The 21,325-nt window shown below is 43.6% G+C and overlaps 1 protein-coding gene across 3 annotated transcripts in view; it reads right to left on the bottom strand.

Annotated features, from left to right (window-relative positions):
- The window catches only part of msrb3 (methionine sulfoxide reductase B3), a 103,712-nt gene extending 82,729 nt beyond the window's left edge, over positions 1–20,983 (bottom strand). Inside the window, exons 1-3 of one of the 3 annotated variants that reach the window (XM_072485179.1) lie at positions 20,839–20,983; positions 20,001–20,128; positions 251–359 (exon numbers count right to left, since the gene is read on the bottom strand). In XM_072485179.1, the coding sequence (XP_072341280.1) occupies positions 251–359; positions 20,001–20,076 (185 nt within the window). In that variant the 5' untranslated portion in view covers positions 20,077–20,128; positions 20,839–20,983. Of the gene's footprint in view, positions 1–250; positions 360–4,034; positions 4,273–20,000; positions 20,129–20,838 lie in introns of those variants that run through there. The other 2 variants (XM_072485178.1, XM_072485177.1) reach the window with 2 other exon arrangements.
- Between the last annotated feature and the right edge of the window lie 342 nt (positions 20,984–21,325).

Genomic DNA, 21,325 nt, shown 5'->3' with positions numbered 1-21,325 from the left:
CATCGGATGAAGCGTACAGGGGTGTAGTGTTAATCAGATCAGTCCATAAGAGGGTCGTTTAGGAGTCTGGTAACAGCGGGGAAGGAGCTGTTTATGAGCCTTTTCGTGCGTGTGCATCTCCTGCCCGGTGGAAGAAGTCCGACGAGGATTGCAAGCACACAGACCCTTCAGTATCTGTACCTCATCTGAAAGAAAGGCACTGCATTATTCAATTTCAAAGACATGTCTCACTCGCTCCATCCAGTCCTACCTCTCTGTTCCCTTTTCCTGAGTCACATGGTACTGCTGGGCTGTCAAACGCTTCCTCAGTTCCTGCTCTGGGAAGACCACCTTGCAGCTCTTTTTGTTGCTACATGAACCTGGAAAGGGAGGATACGGGAGAAGAAGCTCTTTAGGGTAAAACCTGAATAATTACTTTGGCCGACGGCCAAAGCACAGCTTCTGCACTCATTTGTCAATCACCAAACTAGTCGCTGATGCAAAACTGAATTCAGCGTGACATAGCTGATTGCTTCTTTAATTCCAAATTAAGAATACTGCAAATGAGCCAGGTGATTCCAGCGCAGCAGTGACAATGTGTGGCAGCCCAAAGCCTCTATTGTGTGTGATCATGCTTAACATTGTACTGATAGTGGAAACCATTGATTTCACACTGCAATTAAAGTGTGCCGTTCACTCAGTTTGAAAGCTTGCTATTTTAACCTTCTCGCTACGAAACCGCTGTAGGAGTGCCTTTTGGTCCCTGAAGATTCTGATACAAAAATAACGTGTTCAAAGTATAAGGGTGAGCTGAGGTGAGATGGATGTAATGGGTACCATTTCAGCCTCCAGAACTCCTGTGAAATTTATGATAGAAATGAATTGCCAGTGTGGTATGAAATCATGTCAGCACCTTGCCAGTTCTCCCTCTGAGTGAATTTGTAAAACCTCCACAAAACGAAACGTTCCTGAGCAAGCAGACACAAGACATTTCTGAGTTGATTGTAATGTAAATGGGTAAATGTGAACTGTCCCAACTTGGATAAGAAAACAGCTGTACCTGCATTTAAGAAACCAGCGATGCATCTCTTGAGCATTAAGATGCTTAAAGTGACTTTAAATAATGTTGCTTAAATATATTACGAATTTTGTAAAGTCAGCAGCTCAGGCAGATGCCATTTGTACATTCAAGTCAATGAGCAAATGATACACTACGCAGAATAATGCCAATTATGGCAAAGACTCTGTCAATTTGAAACGCTTCTGCTGCAAAATATAAGCTTATCAAAATGCAATCCAAATATACAAATCATGGAAAAATGGGGGTAACTTTAGTGATTCAAGTGTCCAAGAGATAAGTGAATTCAAAATTAATCGCTTTTCACAATTTTAACAAAATAAAGTAGAATATAAGAAAAAAAAGCTTCAAAAAGTGAGCCGTTCGCAATATCAGTACCTTGCACAATTTCACGGTCTTGCTATAACGGTACCCCCCACACTGCATCTGCTCAATCATTTTGTAAGTCAGTTCACTGCTACAATTTGCTCTTTTCTCACCAACTAATCATTTTCCTCAGTAGTTTGTAAACTCTTTCCCGGAGACGTTCGGTAGCACTTGGGCAGCACGGACGCACAAGTGGATAGCACTGTGGATTCACAGCGCCAGGGTCCCAGGTTCGATTCCGGCTTGGGTCACTGTCTGTGCGGAGTCTGCACGTTCTCCCCGTGTCTGCGTGGGTTTCCTCCGGGTGCTCCAGTTTCCTCCCGCAGTCCAAAGACGTGCAGGTTAGGTGGATTGGCCATGATAAATTGCCCTTAGTGACCAAAAAGGTTAGATGGGGTGATTGGGTTACAGGGATAGGGTAGAAGTGCGGGCATAAGTGGGTCGGTGCAGACTCGATGGGTCGAATGGACTCCTTCTGCATTGTATGTTCTATGTTCTAATCTGAGCTGTCATTCTTCATTTCCACACTGTGTCAGGCATCCATCTCGTTCATTTTAAAGAAAGATAAAGACTGGGATCAGTGTGGGTAGTACAGCCCGATATCGTTATTAAATTTGGATGCAAAGGTATTGGCGAAGGTGCTGGCAGTGCGGATAGAGAATTGTGTGCTCAGGGTGATAGGGGAGGACCAGATGGGGTTTGTGAAGGAGCGGCAGCTATCGGCAAAAGTTCGGAGGTTATTGAATGTCAACTGATGGGCCGGGAGGTGGAGGTGGTTCTGCTATGGACGTGGAGTACATGTTTGACCATGTGGAGTGGCCATACTTATTCGAGGTGTTGGGCTGTTAGGGTTTGGGCAGGGGTTTGAGATTGTTGTAAAGGGCTCCTAAGGCAAGTGTGCGGATCAATAGTGTCAGTGCAAAGTATTTTGGGTTGCATTGGGGGACGAGGCAGGAGTGTCTGCTCTCCTCTTTGCTCTTTGCCCTAGTGATTGAACTGTTGGCAAGGGCACTTAGGGTTTTGTGGGGGTGGTGAGTGGAGCACCGAGTCTGTTTATACGCTGATGACCTCTTGTTGCATGTTGCAAACCCGGGTGAAAGTTTTGACAGGATTATGAGGATTTTGAGGGAGTTTAGTCTTTTCTCAGGATATCAGCTCAATATGATGAACAGTGAGGTATTCCCGACCAACACCAAGGGACAAAGGGGAGTTTAAGGAGGTTGCCGTTTTGGTTGATAGGGGCGGGCTTTCGGTATCTTGGGATACATGTGGCGCAGACTTGGGCCCAGCTGCACAAGGTGAATCTGGCAAAAGTGGTGGAGGGAATGAAGGAGGGCTTTAGGATATGGGATGTGTTGGCTTTGTCATTGGCTGGAAGGATCCAAACGGTAGATGGTGCTACTGAGGTTTTTGCTCGTGCTTCAGAATCTCCCGATTTTCATGCACAAGTCTTTTTTTAGTAGGGTGAATAAAATGATCCTGGGGTTTCTGTGGGTGGGTAGGGTTCTCCGGGCCAGGAGGGTGTTCTGGAATGGGACAGGCAGCTGGGGGGGGGGAGGGTGGCTGCAGGCGCTGTCGAGTCTGCAGAATTATTATTGGGAGGCGAACACAGCCATGGTACGGAAGTGGGCACTGGAGAGGTCGGTGTGGGGACGGATAATAGAATTTACAGTGCAGAAGGAGGCCGTTCAGCCCATCAAGTCTGCACCAGCCCTTGGAAACAGCCCTCTACCCAAGCCCATACCTCCACCCTATCCCCTTAACCCAGTAACCCCACCAACCTTTTTGGATACTAAAGGCAATTTATCAAGGCCAATCCACCTAACCTGCAGGTCTTTGGAATGTGGGAGGAAACCAGAGCACCCGGAGGAAACCCACGCAGAGACGGGGAGAACGTGCAGACTCCGCACAGACAGTGACCCAAGCTGGGAATCAAATCTGGGACTCTGGAGCTGTGAAGCCATAGTGCTAACCACTCTGTTACCATGCCGATGGAGGTGCCTTCGTTTAAAGGGAGCAGTCTGAGGGCCCCTCTTCTGTTCTCGCTGGCCAGGTACTTCACAAGCCCAGTGGCGGTACCAGCATTGAGGGTGTGGAATCAATGTTGGCAGCACTGTAGGCTGGAAGGTGCCCTGCCAGCGCTGATTTGTGGCAACCACAGGCTTGTTCTGGTGGTGCTGGATGCAAGATTTTGTGGGTGGGGCCAGTTGTGGATAGAGTATTTTTGGGGCCTGTTTATGGGAGGCAAGTTTGCGGAAATGGAGGAGCTTGAGGAGATGCACTTGCTGCCGAAGGGGAATGGGTTTAGGTACCTGCAGGTGAGGGATTTCTTGAGGAAGGAGTCTGGTTCATTCCTGCGGCTGCCACCTCCAGCGCTACAGGACAAGCTTCTATCCCAGGGTGAGATAAACGAGGGCATGGTGTCAGATATATATGGGGAGATATATATGACGAAGAGGGAAGCCGATCCGGTGGAGGAGATCCGGTGCAAGTGGGAGGAGGAGTGATGCAAGCCGGGGTGTGGATTGAGGCACTGAGAAGGATACACTCATCGTCATCGTGTGCAAAACTGAGTCTCACCCAGTTTATGGGTCTCAAAACTGAGTCTCACCCAACCATGTCCATATGTTTGGGGCATGTCTGTATTTGGGAGGATTCTGGAAATAATTTGCAAGCGCAATGTCGAAGTTCTTGGGATCACCACGTCGTGGTGTCGATATTTGGGGTGTCGGAGTATCCGGAAGTGCAGGTGGGGACAGAGGCTGGCGTGGTGACCTTTGCCTCCCTGATAGCCCGGAGGCGGATCGTCTTGTGCTGGCGGCAATCGGAGCCATCAATAGCGGGAGCGTGGGTGAGCGACTTGGCAGCATGCTTACACCTAGGAAAAATCAAGTTCACCATAAGAAGGGCAGAGGCGGGGTCGAGACTGCTCAGTGACTGCTTTAAGGGACTAAACATGATGAATTAATTAAATCATTAATTCTGTGTCTCATCATTACGCAGCACCTCACACCATTATTCAAACACATACTTCCAAAATGAACATATTTTAAATAGGATAGAATTTCAAAAATGTGAAGGGAGTGACGTTTTATATTTTACCAATGCTATTAATGTTCCATGGCAAACGTGCTTGTTAGTTTTCTAAGCTGTGGGAAAGCATTTGGAAAATATTCTGACTGGTACATGGACCGTAGTCAAATCCAACATTTAATTTTCCAATTGTGTCGACTGGGGAATTTTACTTGAAACAGCAGTCACCAATTCCACTTTGGAGCCGGGCATCTGCTGCTTAGTCAAGAACTGCGTTCTCCTCCACCCAATTCACTCCAAATAATATTTCATGAAGTTTAGAGAAATTATTACTGGAGTGGTCAATTTACCTCTTTCTGCAGGGACGAGGCACATTGCGACAAACATACTTTTAAACAGGATCAAATCCTAACTGTAATGCGAATCTTCAGAATATCCAATGGGTTTGATATTAGAAAATTGCACAAATGCATTCTTTTTCGAGTTATTCAAAATTATAAGTCAACTCTTCAAGGAAATGTAAAATGTAATGACTCCATGCTGCTGGCTGCCTACAGCACAAACCAGAATTGGTGTGCACATTGTCCATAGCTTTCCTCCCATCAAAATGTATCATGGAATTGAATCGAGTCAAGGCCTGTGCGTGCCTAAATTTCCCATTTGTGCATCTGGTGGGTGAAGTTCCTGCTGGCAGCACAGATTGTAAAATCACCCCCAAAAGGTGCAAATTGGATCAAATGCTCGACTGCCCTTTGAAGTTGTTCCCAGGCTTCTGTAATTCAGCATTTTCTAAGGATACTCGAGTTGATTTAGTGGACATTTTAGTTCAAAACAAAATGCACAATAATGAAGAGTCACAGAAGTAAAACATTGTTTGGACCAGATTCCAGTCCAGAGCCCAGTGCTGCAAACGGGGCTGTGCCCCAACCATAGAATTTACCGTGCAGAAGGAGGCCATTTGGCCCATCGAGTCTGCACCGGCCCTTGGAAAGAGCACCCCCACTCAAGCCCACCCCATCCCCGTAACCCAGTAGCTCCACCTAACCTTTTTGGACACGGAGGACAATTTATCATGGCCAATCCACCTAACCTGCACATCTTTGGACTGTGGGAGGAAACTGGAGCACCCGGAGGAAACCCACGCACACACGGGGAAAACGTGCAGACTCCGCACAGACAGTGACCCAACCTGGGAATCGAACCTGGGATCCTGGAGCTGTGAAGCAACTGTACGAACTACTGTGCCACCATGCTGCCCGAAATTTAAGAGTACCCCATTCATTTTTTTCCAATTAAGGGACAATTTAGCATGGCCAGTCCACCTAGCCTGCACATCTTTGAGTTGTGGGGCCGAAACCCACGCAAACACGGGGAGAAAGTGCAAACTTCACACGGACAGTGACCGGGATCGAACCTGGGACCTCGGCGCCGTGAGGCAACAGGGCTAACCCATTGCGCCAGAGGCCTGTACAAAGAGATGACAAGAAAAAAAATCGTTGGAACTTGGTCCTCAGGAGCGTATTCAAATGAACTGTCGGCGCACATTATGACTCCATAGGCAGCTTGTTTGATGTCACATATCAATGTCTCAAACAGAATACCAGGAAGAGTTGGGGTGGGCAACTAGGAGGTGGCACCTGTAAAGCTTGTGCATTTGATGAAGCAATCCTGACTCGACTAGAAGGCTTGTTTTATAATTAATTAAAATCTGAAGCTCATGTCCGTTTTTTGGCCACAGGACCTTTTGAAGAATCCCAAGGCCAGTTGTGATGTGGGCCTTGCTCCATTGCTAAATACCATGAGCTATTTTTCAACAGGCATTAGGTGTTTAATTAATCAGGACGCCTAAACAAAAAATGGGCCCCAAACAAACTTAGCAAAGAGTCCCCGAAAAACTGGTGCAATGTATATAAATTTGTACTCACACAGGGTAACATGTTGGGAAATTCATACAATCTGTAACATTATCAAAATGGAAATCTCAGTTTGAAACATCCTTACCATAATAGTTTTCTCAATTCCTCTCCCGATGACATTAAATTCAAGCTGGAGCATGTCCCAAGTATCTGGGCAACCCCAGGCACTTTATGAAAAGTGGTCAGTAATCTTCTTAAACATTCAGCTCTCTTCTTCTAGTTCTGACCTCTTGTGTGTCCCAATTTTAATTGCTCCACCATTGGTTACCTTGCTTTTCGTTGCAAAAGCCTCAAGCTCTGGAATATCCACCTTCTACCTTTCCACCCCTCTTTGCTTTGCTTTCCCTCTTTAAGACACTCCTTCAGACCCACCTCATTGACCAAGCTTTTGATTATTTGATCTAATATCTCCCTTATGCAGTTTGGTGTCATATGTTGTTTTATAATGCCCCGGTGGATCACCTTGGGATGCTTCATTATATTACAAGGCATTATGGGTGGCACGGTAGCACAGTGGTTAGCACTGTTGCTTCACAGCGCCAGGGTCCCAGGTTCTATTCCCAGCCCGGGTCACTCTCTGTGTGGAGTTAAATGTAAAAATGAAATGAAAATCGCTTATTGCCACAAGTAGGCTTCAAATGAAGTTACAGTGAAAAGCCCCTAGTCGCCACATTCCGGCACCTGACCGGAGAGGCTGGTACGGGAATTGAACCCGTTCTGCTGGCCTGCCATGGTCTGCTTTAAAAGCCAGCTATTTAGCCCTGTGCTAAACCAGCCCATGTCTTGTTCTCCGTGTGTCTGTGTGGGTTTCCTCCGGGTGCTCCGGTTTCCTCCCACAAATCTTGAAAGACGCGCTGTTAGGTAATTTGGACATTTTGAATTCTCCCTCTGTGTTCCCGAACAGGCGCCGTGTGTACCCGAACAGGTGCGGGAATGTGGCCACGAGGAGGTTTTCGCAGTAACTTCATTGCAGTGTTAACGTAAGCCTACTTGTGACAATAAAGATTATATTATAGAAATCTAAGTTGTTGTTGATTGCACCTTTGTCACCTTCCCTTGCTTCTTCCACTGTGTTCACCTCTCTTTCCCCACACTCCCTGTAAAGCATCTTAGGACATTAACAATGTTGTGCAAGCGAAGGTTGTTATTCATGTACAAAATGTCTGATGGTTCATTGGTTCTGATGAATCAGATATTTGTAGGCTGGTGTCACACCTGAATGTAAACTATAGACACAGACTTCAATGTGTTCCTGAGGGAATACTGCACTGTTGCATGTGTTTTTCAGGTGGGTCTAAATGGTTCGATGGGACTATCAGGAAGAGTCGAGAAGTTCTCCAGTGTCCTTGTCAACGTTCATCCATTTATTGCCGGCAAAGTGTGTATTAGTTGGTCAGTTATCTTACTTGGCTGTTTGTGGGACCCTCTTGTGTGAAATTCAACGCCTCATTTGCCCACAAAACACTAAGTAGTAGGTTCCAAAAGGATTCACTAGCTGTGAAGCACTTTACAAAGTCTTGGGGATGTAAAAAGACTCTTGGGTAAATTCAAACTCTTTCATTCAAATCCTCACTGTACACGTTTGGCAAACTCTGCAGAGACGTCAAAAGAAATACATGGTTTAAAATTTTGACCAATCAAGTAATTTGCACAGAGTTGTTTGAGTCCGATAGTTTAACTGGTTCAAAATTCTGTTTTAGTTAAAAATACAGCTAAAGTGCTGAAAGAAATGTATTAACGTGATTTGCGTTATTTACAAGCAGGCAACGTTTGGAGGATACGCAAACGTGAAAAAGGGGCAGAGAAAGGGGCCACCAGATTTAAACTTCAAATCAAAGACATAGCTACCTGGAAAGTCTAGGAACTTGTCCGTACACTTTACAATATATCTAGACTCATTGCAATTTAATTGAAATCTATCAAATAATGAAGAGACTAGATTGTGTTAACATGAGCCAATTATTTCAGATAAAGGAATGAGAAACCTAGCTTCCCCCCCACTAGTTTGCTCATGGGTGTTGAGACCAATTGCAACATCCTCTGCTGCCATACTGAGGTAAAGTAATTTAGCACAGCTAAACCTAGAGAGGACCACGGTCATGTTTACAGATTATACAACGGTACGAGTTTGGATGTGAGATGATTCTTCTTTTCCAGAGAAAGCAGTGTACTTGTGGAGCAGGCTCTCTCTCCGTTCAAATGGTGAATGCTGATGCAATGGATTTCTTAAGTGAGAGAGAGCGTGCAAGACTGTTTTTTGGGTTTGGTCATAGATCATCTAATCGAGAGGTGGGCACACAAAATACTTAGTTCCCAGGTGGAGGAATTCTGCCCATTGAGACAGCAGTTAATGTAGACTTGGAAAATAGAGCTGAAGGCTTTGAAGCTGCAAAAGGGGTTTTGCATGAATGCTGGAGTAAAGTTGAATCAGTTCAAATCTAGAAGAATGTCATGAGTCAAGAGACCAGTTTCAAAGAGCCAAAAAGATCCCAGAAGTCCTGGAATCCACAGGAAAGAAAGCATATCGTGCCATGTCTTGACTAGCGGAATGTTAACTATTAATCTTTGATGTCGAATAGACCTTGTAAGTTTGTATTCTAAATTAGTGCTTGTCTTTTTCTGGCTATCGGGTTATTCCCCAACAAGAATTCTCCCATTTTGGGGTTTAGTAAAGAGCCAAAATGCCAATACCATTGCTAGAAGAATAAAGCTACGAACAGAGTTGATTTTTTTTTTTTTTTAATGGCCATCTCGGGCAGCAAAGGCTCTGTGGACTTGCTCAGATTCTGTGACTAGTATGTGAGTAGCACAGTTTATCATTTAAGCGTTGTAGGATTACATAATTAATTCAATAGGGTTACATCCTTTTTGAAGACTTTTCCTTTGTATCTGATAGTTAGAACCTACAGGAGGTGAAGCACTGAAAAGATAACACCGCCACAAAAGTTTCAACTACACAACGAACAACAGACGGTCATGTAATTTTTATCTCGTTGAAGTTATTTTCCACACTCAGTCTGATATTTTATTGATTGTATCTACTACAGTAAACCAGCAATCCCTCAGAGTGTTGTGATGAACTGTTTAATGCAGCGACAAAATCATTCTTCTTCCGACTTTGGATATTTCTGAAGTTGACAATTTTAATCCATCCTAGTTTATTATATACGACACAGAATTTGACTGCAAACATCTGACCAAAGGATTGCAGTTTATATCTTACACAAATACATCAGCATACCAGCAACAGGCAACAGTTATGTCCCACAGTGCAATGAAATTAAAATGATTTGCTGAATACATAGGTGGGTACTAAGCCATTTTCATTAATGCAATCCTAGATTCGATTCCTTAGCTGTGCTAAATTACTTTACCTCAGTATGGCAGCAGAGGATGTTGCAATTGGTCTCAACACCCATGAGCAAACTAGTGGGGGGGAAGCTAGGTTTTCTATTCCTTTATCTGGTGACGGCCAGCAAAATTGCGTTTATATTGTTAATCAAAGCACAGTTCAGCTCTGTCGACCACAATAGCCAAATAGCCTGTCAATGTTTATGGTTCAAGCTCACACATGTGTGGTACTGGAGGTCCGATGAATTATGCCCAAGCTTTAAATCCTGCCTTCTGGAAAAGGTAGCCAGGAGAAAAGTCAGAGTAAACTCAAGCGAAAATAGGTTCAATTTTCCTCTTGTAATTTGAGTAAAAGTTGAACGCATAGAGAACTGTCTCAAGGGCAACCTGTACAAAATTAGCCTCAGAAATACTCCCCTAACAAAAGGGGAAAGTATAAAAAATAAAACAGAGAGAAATAATACATTTGTTACTGAGAAATGTGTACCTTGTACAAAAAGGCCAATTGTGCTCACAAACTACAAGGACCAGAGTTGCCCATCTGTATGTCATTTACCGCAAGAGGAGCAACTGCAGGTTTAAATTACATGGTATTGGATTGCAATTTCCTAACATTGAATGCTTTTCAACTTTTACCTTGAGTCATTACTACAAAGTATTCATAAAAACAGCTCCAAACACACTTCAGGAATGCTGTTCCTTACATTTGTGTTTTAAAAAAATCACCACATTGTTTAATACTCGCTTGGCATTCAAGGCATTTATTGGTAAAATCCGCTTTTTTTTGCCCAAGTTTTATTTTTGGAGCTGAAACCATTAAAGCAACTTTGGAAAATATTGCTTTTTTAATTCACTCTAATTTTGCGTAGTCAATTGCTTTCAAGGGGGATATCTGAAATATATAATTATTTTCCTTTCCCAATGTTCTCGTTAAGTGTGTGGTAGAACTATGCTCCAATGACAGGCTTTGAAAGAGCACTTTGTTAGCTTCAGTCTTACTTGAAAGGGATAAAGTTTTCATTCCTGGTTTCTTTGTTAATCTTACAAGAACTGCTTAAATCAGTATTCACAGAATTTGCTAGCATGTGCTTCATGTCATATCCTACAAATTATTTGGTTTTGGTATATATAAAACATCAGTTTCTAATTAGCAGGATTCCTTCTACGTTCAGCATTTTCAACTTTAAATATAAACCCAACTTTCTACTGGGTAAACGGTTTTGAAGGTGACTACAAGAATGACGGATTTCTGAAAGGAATCTAATTAGCCTTAGTAAGTTAAGATTTGTTGTCAGCTTCATGTACATTTTTGTTAAATAAAAGAAGAAAACGTGCAGATAGGTAACCCTCTTTCTTTTTAATATGGGTCAATAACTCATTGTCAAAATATTCCATTGGTTTAATATCAATTTCTGGTACAGAATACTCAGTTCTGCTCTGCTAATTTACCAGTTTTAGAGAAATTGAAATCCTATTTTTTGGTGGGTGGGTGGGTGGGGGGGGGGAAGAAGGGCAATGAAAAAACAGGCCATTTGGGTTATATAAAGAAAAACAGACCTTGCTATTTTAACAACATTGCTGCTTTAGTCGCAGTGTAACATAAACGTTTGAAACGGCCTAGAATTAAATCGGAATACAACTTTCTAAACGTCTTTGACCCAACTAAAGTCGTTTAGTTGTAGGTTCGCATTTAGATAGAGATATTTTTCCGTGATGTTCAAGTATTTTTACATATTTTATTAAATAAGAAGCAGATTACCTTGTCAATCACCTAAAGCCCATTTCCTCTCTATTCATTCCTGCAGTGCTGGGTCAATAACAAGGTTAACCAAGGTTTCCCCCCTTAATTAGTAAAATACTGACAAAATTTGGTTTTATTTGAGTACTGAAGTTTGTTGTCTGCGCACTGGAATAATTATGTTAAACAGCTTTGAAACCATTACTTGAAATGATAACATTTATAAGGAATCAAGAACAAAAAAATAAATGAAACGTTCCAGTTTTAAGGAATGCCACCCCCCCCCCCCCCCCCCCCCCTTCCCCCAGGGTCCCAATTTACCTTCATGTTGGCTGCAAGGTGCAAAGGAAGGGTAGAGGTAAAGATCTCCTGATGAGCGTATAGGATGAGATAATATTAGCATTCAAGTTTTATTTTACGAAAGTTCCTTTAAAGAAAAATGATTTAACAGTGGGCTTGGTATTGGCCAGAGAAAAAGGATAATGGGTCAGAACCTCAGAGGAATGGCGATCACAATCGGATTGCCACTCCGCCCCCCCTTTTAATTGCCTTCGTCGTAAGCTGTACATTTCTTACCCAACCTTCCAATGTAGGCCTGGTAAGGAAAGTGCAGCGTCACGGGTTCCCAAGCCCCTCAGTGCAGGGTAGCAGCGTCAGGGACGTGGAGCAATGCTCCTTTTCTATATCAATCAAACTAGCTGCTGTTACTCGTTACCCAGGAGTTGGAAGTGGTTTAAGCCCGTGCAGCACGGTGGTGCAGTGGTTAGCACTGCTGCCTCACGGCACCGAGGTCCCAGGTTCAATCCCGGCTCTGGGTCACTGTGCGGGTGGAGTTTACACATTCTCCCCGTGATTGTGTGGGTTTCGCCCCCGCAACCCAAAGATGTGCAGGCTAGGTGAATTGGTCACGCTAATTTGCCCCTTAAATTGGAAAAAATGAATTGGGTACTCTAAATTTTTTTTTAAAGAAGTGGTTTAAATCCTTCTAACTTTTCTTGGGTAACTATTTTGGCAAGAGTCAGGGCCATGCAAAATCTCGAATTCAAATTGGATTATCTGATGGTTCCCAATACAGGGCAACAATAAATTTTTGAACTTCCTGGGCAATATCTGTGCAGCCCTTACATGGGGACTTCCAGGGGTGCGGAATCTCCACGGAGATCGGAAGCTCTGGGCTATGTATTTGAAAGATACACCACTGTTCATGTTTGACCCAATACAGTGAAACACATCAGCAATTACCTGGGATGGTTATGGAAGGATTTTGCATTATACCCCTCAACACTGAACCCCCTACAACTGCCATGGTAATTTAAATAACTTAGAGCTTTTACAACAGTGCCAAATCCTATTTACAGTATAAGTCACACAAAAAATCTCTAAAATAGCAATTAACCCACTGAAAGATCTGACACGATCTCACGAGATGTTGCGATGGGAATCCTGCCCATTGTGCCCATCTCCTTCTGCACTGAGGAGTTCCGCCGCTGAGCATTCCCCGCTGAGAATTTGAAAAATGTAACCACTGATTGTAATACTCTAAACATTCAGAAAATGCAAAGCATCCGTATCATTCTTACTCTTTTACTGTGCCCAGTTCGGGTTTAACTTGCGCAACCCCCCCCCCCCCCCCCCCCACTCCCCACTCCCCCCAAGTGCTCTCCACCGCTTCTCCTGTCACTTCCTCTTTATCTCTTCCAACGAGGTAGGTCATGTGCCCATTGACTTGTATTTTTGTTTTAATGGAAGATATCTGGACAAATGTGAAGTGCCAGGAAAGTTGATGATTTGAAGAAGGTTCGTAGTCTAACCTTAAGGATGAAAGAAATCTAATCAGCGTCATTTTTAAGGAAAATTCCCAGGCGCTTATTATTTAGACAATGTAGTAATGATGGACCTTGTCAGTGTCCGCCTTATAAAGGTCGCATAGATTTTTAAAAGAAACAAATATTTAGTTATTATAACATTATTATGAACAATTTATTTTGACCTTCCTCCAACCACCCCCAAAAGAAAATACTCTAACCACTGTGCAGACTGTTACATACAGGGAAGCAAGTGTTCCAAGTTGCAGCACACATTAATTAGCAGGCGATTGAAGTCGTAAGTAATTAAGCAAAGCAAATGACTGAAGACCATTCTAATACGAAACACAACGTAAAAAAAAGCAAAGCAAAGTATGCAGTGCTGCATTCACAGAGGCAGTGGTCTGCTGCGGAAAATGCTTCGAAATAACTGTGTTCACTTCCCTTCCCCGAGCTCCTGGGAGACCGAGAGAGCGAACCTTCTCTTCCTAGCCTAGTAAGGACTCCCAACATTAAAAGTGGTTTCCCTGGAGACATTATGATTCTTGCTCATTTCCAAGTACTGACAGATGCGGTTTTAAATGCTCTCCCGCCGCTGCATGCTCCAAAATGAAATACACGCAAAATGTTCCCCCCATAACTTCCCTGCAAAATATGACTTTCCCCTACACGGAATATGCTTTGTATCACAGTACTTCAGTCACGTTGCTCATTTGTCTTCCCCTCCCGGATACATAATTTGAACACGGAGCGCATACTGTGGCACAGCAGAAAACAAATGTAAGTGCCATTAACCCTAATGATAATAAGAAATATCAGCTTGTACAACATCACTCAAATTTAAACAGAAGCTCTGCAAGTAAATAACTGGGAGGATATTTTAACAGTTGCAATTCAATGCCTGGGTTCTCAAAATTATTTGGATAATTTGAGCAGTTTCTCATTTGGATCATTCCAATCCATTTAACATTTCATATGTATTGTGCAATGAACTAAATAAAAACAATGCTTGTAATTTTGTAGTTTTAATACTTGGTGAAATAATTCAAACTATGCTGCCTATCTTCTAGAATGCACTACTTACTTCAATGTGCTTGTTAGCTGCATATTAAATCTAAAAGTCACTCACATATGCCATCTACTGGAACTTCTAAAGTTTCTCTGAAACAAAATAAATATATTTAAGAAAAAAAAACTTTTGTAAAATGTGGTATTCAGCGGGATAAAATATTTGCAATAATAATGAGATCGACAAAGTTCAACACTGGCATGCACTAGTTATCAGCAATGCAGAATAAATGTTTGCTTAATTAGGAGCTGGGACCATAGTGAAGGAATGCAGAGGATAATGTAAAGTCTAAAGTTAATTCTGATACTGTACTGTTTGTAGTGCAGTATCTACTAGACCGGGAGTTGACTGTATGAGCAAATCTCTGTATTGCTGCTGTTTATGATAAATATATGGGTCAGTGTACCCACGAGCTTCAAATCATAGCACTGTTCCCTTGATGGTTCAGCTAGTTAAGGCAGTAGTTAGCTGAACCATCAAGTTTCAGTCTGTGCAAATCTGCAACAGGTACTATAATTAGCCTCAGCGTCCTTGGGTGGAATCAGGGGTAAGTCAAGTAGGATTCCTCCCATAATGGCCATTAAGTAATCCCCACTAGAAAATGCACGGTTCTTTAATGTCCCTATGATCTGGTTCAGTTGTGGTGGCAAACACCTATCAAACACTCACTGTCCAGGCCCGCAATGTGGCCTTGGGTGAGTTATCAGAAAGTAATCAATGATCCTGGAACCATATCCAACAATGGCAGTTCTTCGGAAGAGGACAGAATTAAATAAGCAGAAAAAAAAAAATCACGTTGTCTTACAAGTGAAAAAAAAAGAGAGATTTACTGGACTTCCGAAATACAATATGACAATATAATAGCTATGCTTACTCCAATCAGTTCCATCGGTGAAGGAACTGAATAGGACAAGGTAAATTTGGAACTAATTTTGTGCGACTCAGAGGACCTAATATTGGCAGGCCTCAATCAGATGCTCGTTTGGTGCCCCAGCAGCTCTGGCTTCACTTGAATGAAGCCATTACATGTCTTCAAGTTTGGGAAGTAGCAAGGGAGCAGTTGCCTGACTATCAAAATCAAGCCCTTGGAGTTCACTCTTACAACTAATCGTGCACAGTGTGAAATTCACAGAGATTTACAACACTGAAATCAATGGGGATTGAAGGTTGGTATCAAGCAACATCCTTCTGGTTGAGAACATGCATCAGTATAGAAGGTAATCGTGAAGTAGCCTCACTTGTTCCCCATTGTTCGGTAACTTCCTGTTCCAAATATTCCCTTTACAATATTAATATCCCAAGTCTCATCCCCAACGATTCCCTGTGCCAAAGCATTGCATGTTCCAACAAGAACGTATTCAGAAAATTTTCTTAGCATTGTAAAAATGATGGCCAGTGGTAACTGACTGATCAATGTGTTCTCTACTCACCCTATTAAAACCCTTGATAACTTGTGAAAAGCTCGATTAAGTCTCCTCTAGCCTTCTCTAGTCCAGTGGAAATAGTCCCAACAGCTTAAATCAACGCTTACTTTAAAAATATTGATTGTACTGGCATCGAGATGTGCCGAAACTTTAGGCCAGCTTACTACAGAATCACATTCCTGTGCATCAGAATTTGGTGCAGTTATCCCTGGAACTGATCTCTGGTTGTCTCAGAATTCTAAGGGCTTCAGATCACACATACACACTGCAGTACTGAGTAAATGTGAATCAAGGACAAACCGGTTGCTCTACAGTCCGATGTTAGTACCTGATGATAAGTTTGCCCATTTATCAATGTCTAATGGACTTTGCTCTTGCCAACGCTGCTATCAGTTATCTTATTCAGGTGTGATGGGATGTGGTCCAAATTTCAGATGTTCAATAATGAGGGGGAGGGGGTGTTGGGTTACACATACCATACTGCCCAGCTTCTGGTACTGGGCTCGGAAGGGAGGCTAGGAATTAGAAGATTCTCCTCTGCTGCGGCCTCAAAGAGGGTGAAGGATTCTTCCTGACCAGACGGTTGTAAATAATGGGGGCGATTTAACTAAAAAAGAACAGAGTCTGTTCTGGCCGGGAATTAAAGGGTTGTTACCGGTGCTCGTAGCCATCATAGATTATCATAGAATTTACAGTGCTGAACGAGGCCATCCGGCCCATCGAGTCTGCACCGGCTCTTGGAAAGAGCAGCCTACCCAAGGTCAACACCTCCACCCTATCCCCACAACCCAGTAACCCCACCCAACACTAAGGGAAATTCTGGACACTAAGGGCAATTTATCATGGCCAATCCACCTAACCTGCACATCTTTGGACTGTGGGAGGAAACCGGAGCACCCGGAGGAAACCCACGCACACACGGGGAGGATGCGCAGACTCCGCACAGACAGAGACCCAAGCCGGAATCGAACCTGGGACCCTGGAGCTGTGAAGCAATTGTGCTAACCACAATGCTACCGTGCTATCTAATGGCACACAATTTCTTCATTCGCCTCGGGTGGAAAAGCCCACGAGGACGCACTCGGCCACATATCCTGCACAGGGGAACTCCTTTTTTCAAAATATTTTTATTCAGGACATTTTCATTTTATACACAAACACAACATTCCATCCAACATTATACATTTCTCATTATAAACACCCCATATCACCCACATGCCTTTTCATAACTATAATATAAAACCCCCGCGCTCCCACCCGCTGATGTTTATCAACTCTTAAACAAGATAAACAGCCGCCCCCTCGAGTAGAACCTCTCCCCTGACCCCCAAATGGCTTACTTTATCATCTCCAAAGATAAAAATTCAGACAGGTCACTCACCCACCCCTGCTGCCCTTGGTGGCTCCAGGGCCCCACCACCCTAACAAGATCCTCCTCCAGGCTATCGCGGAGGCAAAGGTCAACACATCAGCCTCTCTCCTCTCCTGCACTCCCGGGTCTTCCAATACCCCAAATATCGCCACCCATGGCTCGGATCACCCCCAAGATTTCCGACATTGTCCCTGAAAAGGACTCCCAAAATTTCACCAATTTCAGACAGGGCCAAAGTACGTGTGTCTGGCTCGCTGGCCCCTTAAACACTGCTCATTTCTGTCCTCCACCTCCAGGGAAAACCCATTCATTTGTCCTTTGTGCTCTGTGCACCATGAGGAGTTCGGGTTTAACTTGCGCAACCCCCCCCCCCCCCCCCCACTCCCCCCAAATGCTCTCCACCGCTTCTCCTGTCACTTCCTCTTTATCTCTTCCAACGAGGTCCTCTCCCTCTCCATTAACTGCCCATAAATATCCAAGACCTTTCCCTCTCCTATCTCATCCCCAGATCCTATCTCTTCTAGCAATGGAGGGGTGGCCAGCTCCTTCCTCACAAAATTCCTAATCTGCAAGTACTGGGACCCATTCCCCCTCGGCAACTGGAACCTCTCCACCAGGTCTGTAAATCTACCTTCTCTGAACAAGTCCCTAAACCTCTCGATTCCCTCCCATTCCCAAATCCTGTAATTATGAATCCAACCCTGCTGAAATAAACCTATGATTTCCACAGAACGGCACCCACCGCGACAAGCCCTGCAGCTTCAAATGTTGCCTAAACTGATCCCAAACTCTTAATGAGGCCACCACCACCGGACTGGTAGAGTATCTGGCCGGTGGGAACGGAGCAGAGCCACCATCAATGCCCTCAAACGTGCCCCTGTACACGAGGCCGCCTCCAGCTGCCCCAAATCGACCTTTCCTGCACGACCCATTGCCGAACCACCCCCTCATTTGTTGCCCAATAATAATGAATCAAATTCCCTACAAGTACCTTTGCAAAAAGGTTTTCCGAATCCGAGGCACCTTACCCACTCATATAAAGGCTGAAATTATCCTATATACCCTCCCAAAAAAGGGTTTAAGGCAGGAAAATAAGGAGATTCTGAAAAATAAATAAAGCGCCACTTTCACGGTTTGAAGCTACTCTGCCAACGATAGCGGCAGAACATCCCACTTCTTTAAATCCTTCTTCACCCCCTCTGCCAAGTTGGCCACATTCAACTTGTGCTACGGAGCTCAGCTATACACCAACCGAATTACCAGATACGGAAACCTCGACCTGACCAGCCGAAAAGCACTGAGGAGCTCCGATGAATGCAAGAAGAGATCGTCTTGATCTCTCGACCCCTGAAGTGACGCCCGGACTCCCTCTGAAAGAGCACCTTACTTAGGCCCACTCCCTCGCCCTATCCCTGTAACCCCACCAACTGTTTGGACACTTAAAGAACAATTGATCATGGTCAATCCACCTAATCTGCACACGTTTGGACTGTGGGAGGAAACCGGAACACCTGGAGGAAACCCACGCAGACAAGGGGAGAACGTGCAAACTCTGCACAGTCACCCAAAGTCGGAATCGAACCCGGGTCCCTGGCGCGGTGAGGCGGTGGTGCTAACCACTGTGCCACCATGCCGTCCCACAGTTTCCCCACAGTGGAACAATGTACTTTGAGAGCATCCGATTGCCGGCACTGAATTCTGAAGCTGAAATGTGACCGGTAGGTCATGCACAAGTGAGGAATATTGAAGTTGTGGCTTTTCCCTCATGAGTACCTGGTGCACAAGCTGAATGAAACATTTTGGGCGTGCTTAAAACAACACCAACAACTCATGTAAAGCCATGCATTTTTATTATTCTTTTCTAAAAATCACAAGCCATGATGTGGAGATGCCGGTGATGGACTGGGGTGGGTACAGTAAGATGTCATTCAATACCAGGTTGAAGTCCAACAGGTTTGCTTGGTACCACTAACTTTTGGAGCGTAGCTCCTTCCTCAGGTGAGTCCTGATGAAGGAGCTATGCTCCGAAAGCTAGTGATTCCAAACAAACGTTAGACTGTAACTTGGTGTTGTAAGACTTCTTACATAAATCACAAGAACTGTTGTTTCGGTCTATGACCAAAAAAAGGACTTGGGATCTACAATCAGCCAGAATAATGCAATATAGCATATAGTATTGCCCAATTTATGTTAAAAATGTCTCTGGAATCAGCTCAACTGTATCCATTGACATGCAATGTATGCAACAGTTCCATTTTTAAAAAAGTTTACACTGGTGTGTAATCATCAATTGTTTAAAAATACCGTCAAGAAAGAAAACAGCTTTGTACCAAGAAAATGTATTAATAATATTTCCATGACATCCAAAACTTTTCCTAACTTTTAGAATATTTTAGCCTTTTAGCTTACATGATTGCAACAATTCAAAATTTTTAATGCCATTTGAACTTGTATGAAATAAGATGTATTTTAAATTAGAACAGTGACACTGTCAAGATGTTGTCAAGACAGGGGGGGAATAGCATCTCAAGTAGCAAAGATGATCGCAGTTAAGTTTTTCTCAGGATCTGAAGGTTGTCCCTGCATTTCAGAGCAGGAAGATACCATCAGGGGCAAAGGAAGATAATATATAGACGAGTGGGAGCTGGTAAATGTTACTTTGGCTTTTCAAAACGGGGATAATGTGTACACTCAGGCAATGATTTATTGCTAACTTCTGGCTTCAAAGACAAATTCTGCTAAACTAAAACTCGGGTCAGCGTCGTTCGAATAACCTAGGATTTTCTACAGCAGAATCACCCCCTTAATTTAAAAAAAAAAAACAGCACCCAAAGTTTGCAAGTCACACAGCATGCAGCACACATTCAACCTGAGGGAAGCCCACAAGCACGAAGGGCTACTGGCTGGTTCTTTGTCACCAAATGCAGCAGGTTGAATGCGGACATCACTGGGATTACTTCCACCAAGAAATAAGAGGCAAGAAGCAGGGAACAACAGCTAAGTAGGGAAACAAAAAAAAAGTCCCATTAAACATCAAAACGATAACGAGCATGCACGTTATTTCGATAATATTCAGAAAATGCTGATTTTTAAAAATGCTACGAAAAGATCAACAGTAACCCACTAGCTTAGGTTTCCTCGGTTAAATATTTACAAGTGAGAGAGCAACGTTTGTTATTTACACATGACTTTGGATCGAGTGGATGAAAACACATGGCGAAACCCCAACGTGGGGCATTCACAGGGAAATTAATCTTCAAAGCAACGTTGTCTCTCGTGTTTCCAAAGGCTTAAGAGCGTAGGCATCTCCAGAGTCTCACCACCTTCTGAGGAGCAAAACAATGATTTATACGGACAAACATGCTACTCGGTCATTCTGGAGTGTGTCTGAAAGAAATATGCTTATGTTAACTCTGACATCTTAAAGCTGGCTGGGAAGAGAAAAGGAAACAAAATGAAGTGTCACAATGAACAGCCTCAAAGAGCCATTAAACACAAGTAAACATGTCAACTTTAAAGTGACTGTTTGGTGCAAAACAGAAAAACTGCACTGGGCAACATTCTATTGTTGGGACTCTTATTTATTGTGGGCGGATGCAAACGGGTAATCAGAAATAAAACAAAAAAAGGTGTACAAGAACATAACATTCTTGCGACTTTCGCAGAGCCTGTTGTGAAAATGAAAGTGTTCAATGATGCGCAATTACCTAGAGGAGCTGCAGTGTTACTCAGTGCCCGCAGCTGATCATAAAAGGTCCTCCTATTCAGGATCATCAATTGCGGTACCAGGCAGCCTGTGAGCCTACCAATCGAAGCCATCTGGCTTATGTCAAGCCTCTGGGTCAGGCAGCTACAGTGCAACAGGAAGAGAGGCAGTGATGTCACTCCACAGGTCAGGCAAAGAACAAGGATGTATTTTGCAATTAATAGGCAGTGTGCCCCAGTACTGGGGTTCCAGCATACTTGAACTGGGTGATTTATTGTTATTATAATATGTTCATGGTGTTGGTAGAAGAGGTGCCATCTACTGGCGAAAGCAAATATTACAACGCAGGATGAGTGGCTGTGTGGAAATATGCACAGAATGCATGAGGTTAGTCTCGTGCACATTTCATCAATAGTGTACATGTATTCACAGTGGACTAATCATGCCAAACCCATTGAACGTCCGCAGGTTGATAATTATATTTGCAT

Source organism: Scyliorhinus torazame, chromosome 19 (genome assembly GCF_047496885.1).
Source record: "Scyliorhinus torazame isolate Kashiwa2021f chromosome 19, sScyTor2.1, whole genome shotgun sequence".
NCBI lineage: Eukaryota > Metazoa > Chordata > Chondrichthyes > Carcharhiniformes > Scyliorhinidae > Scyliorhinus > Scyliorhinus torazame.
The sequence above is the reverse complement of the archived record's forward strand: the minus strand, read 5'-3'. Positions and strand labels throughout refer to the sequence as shown.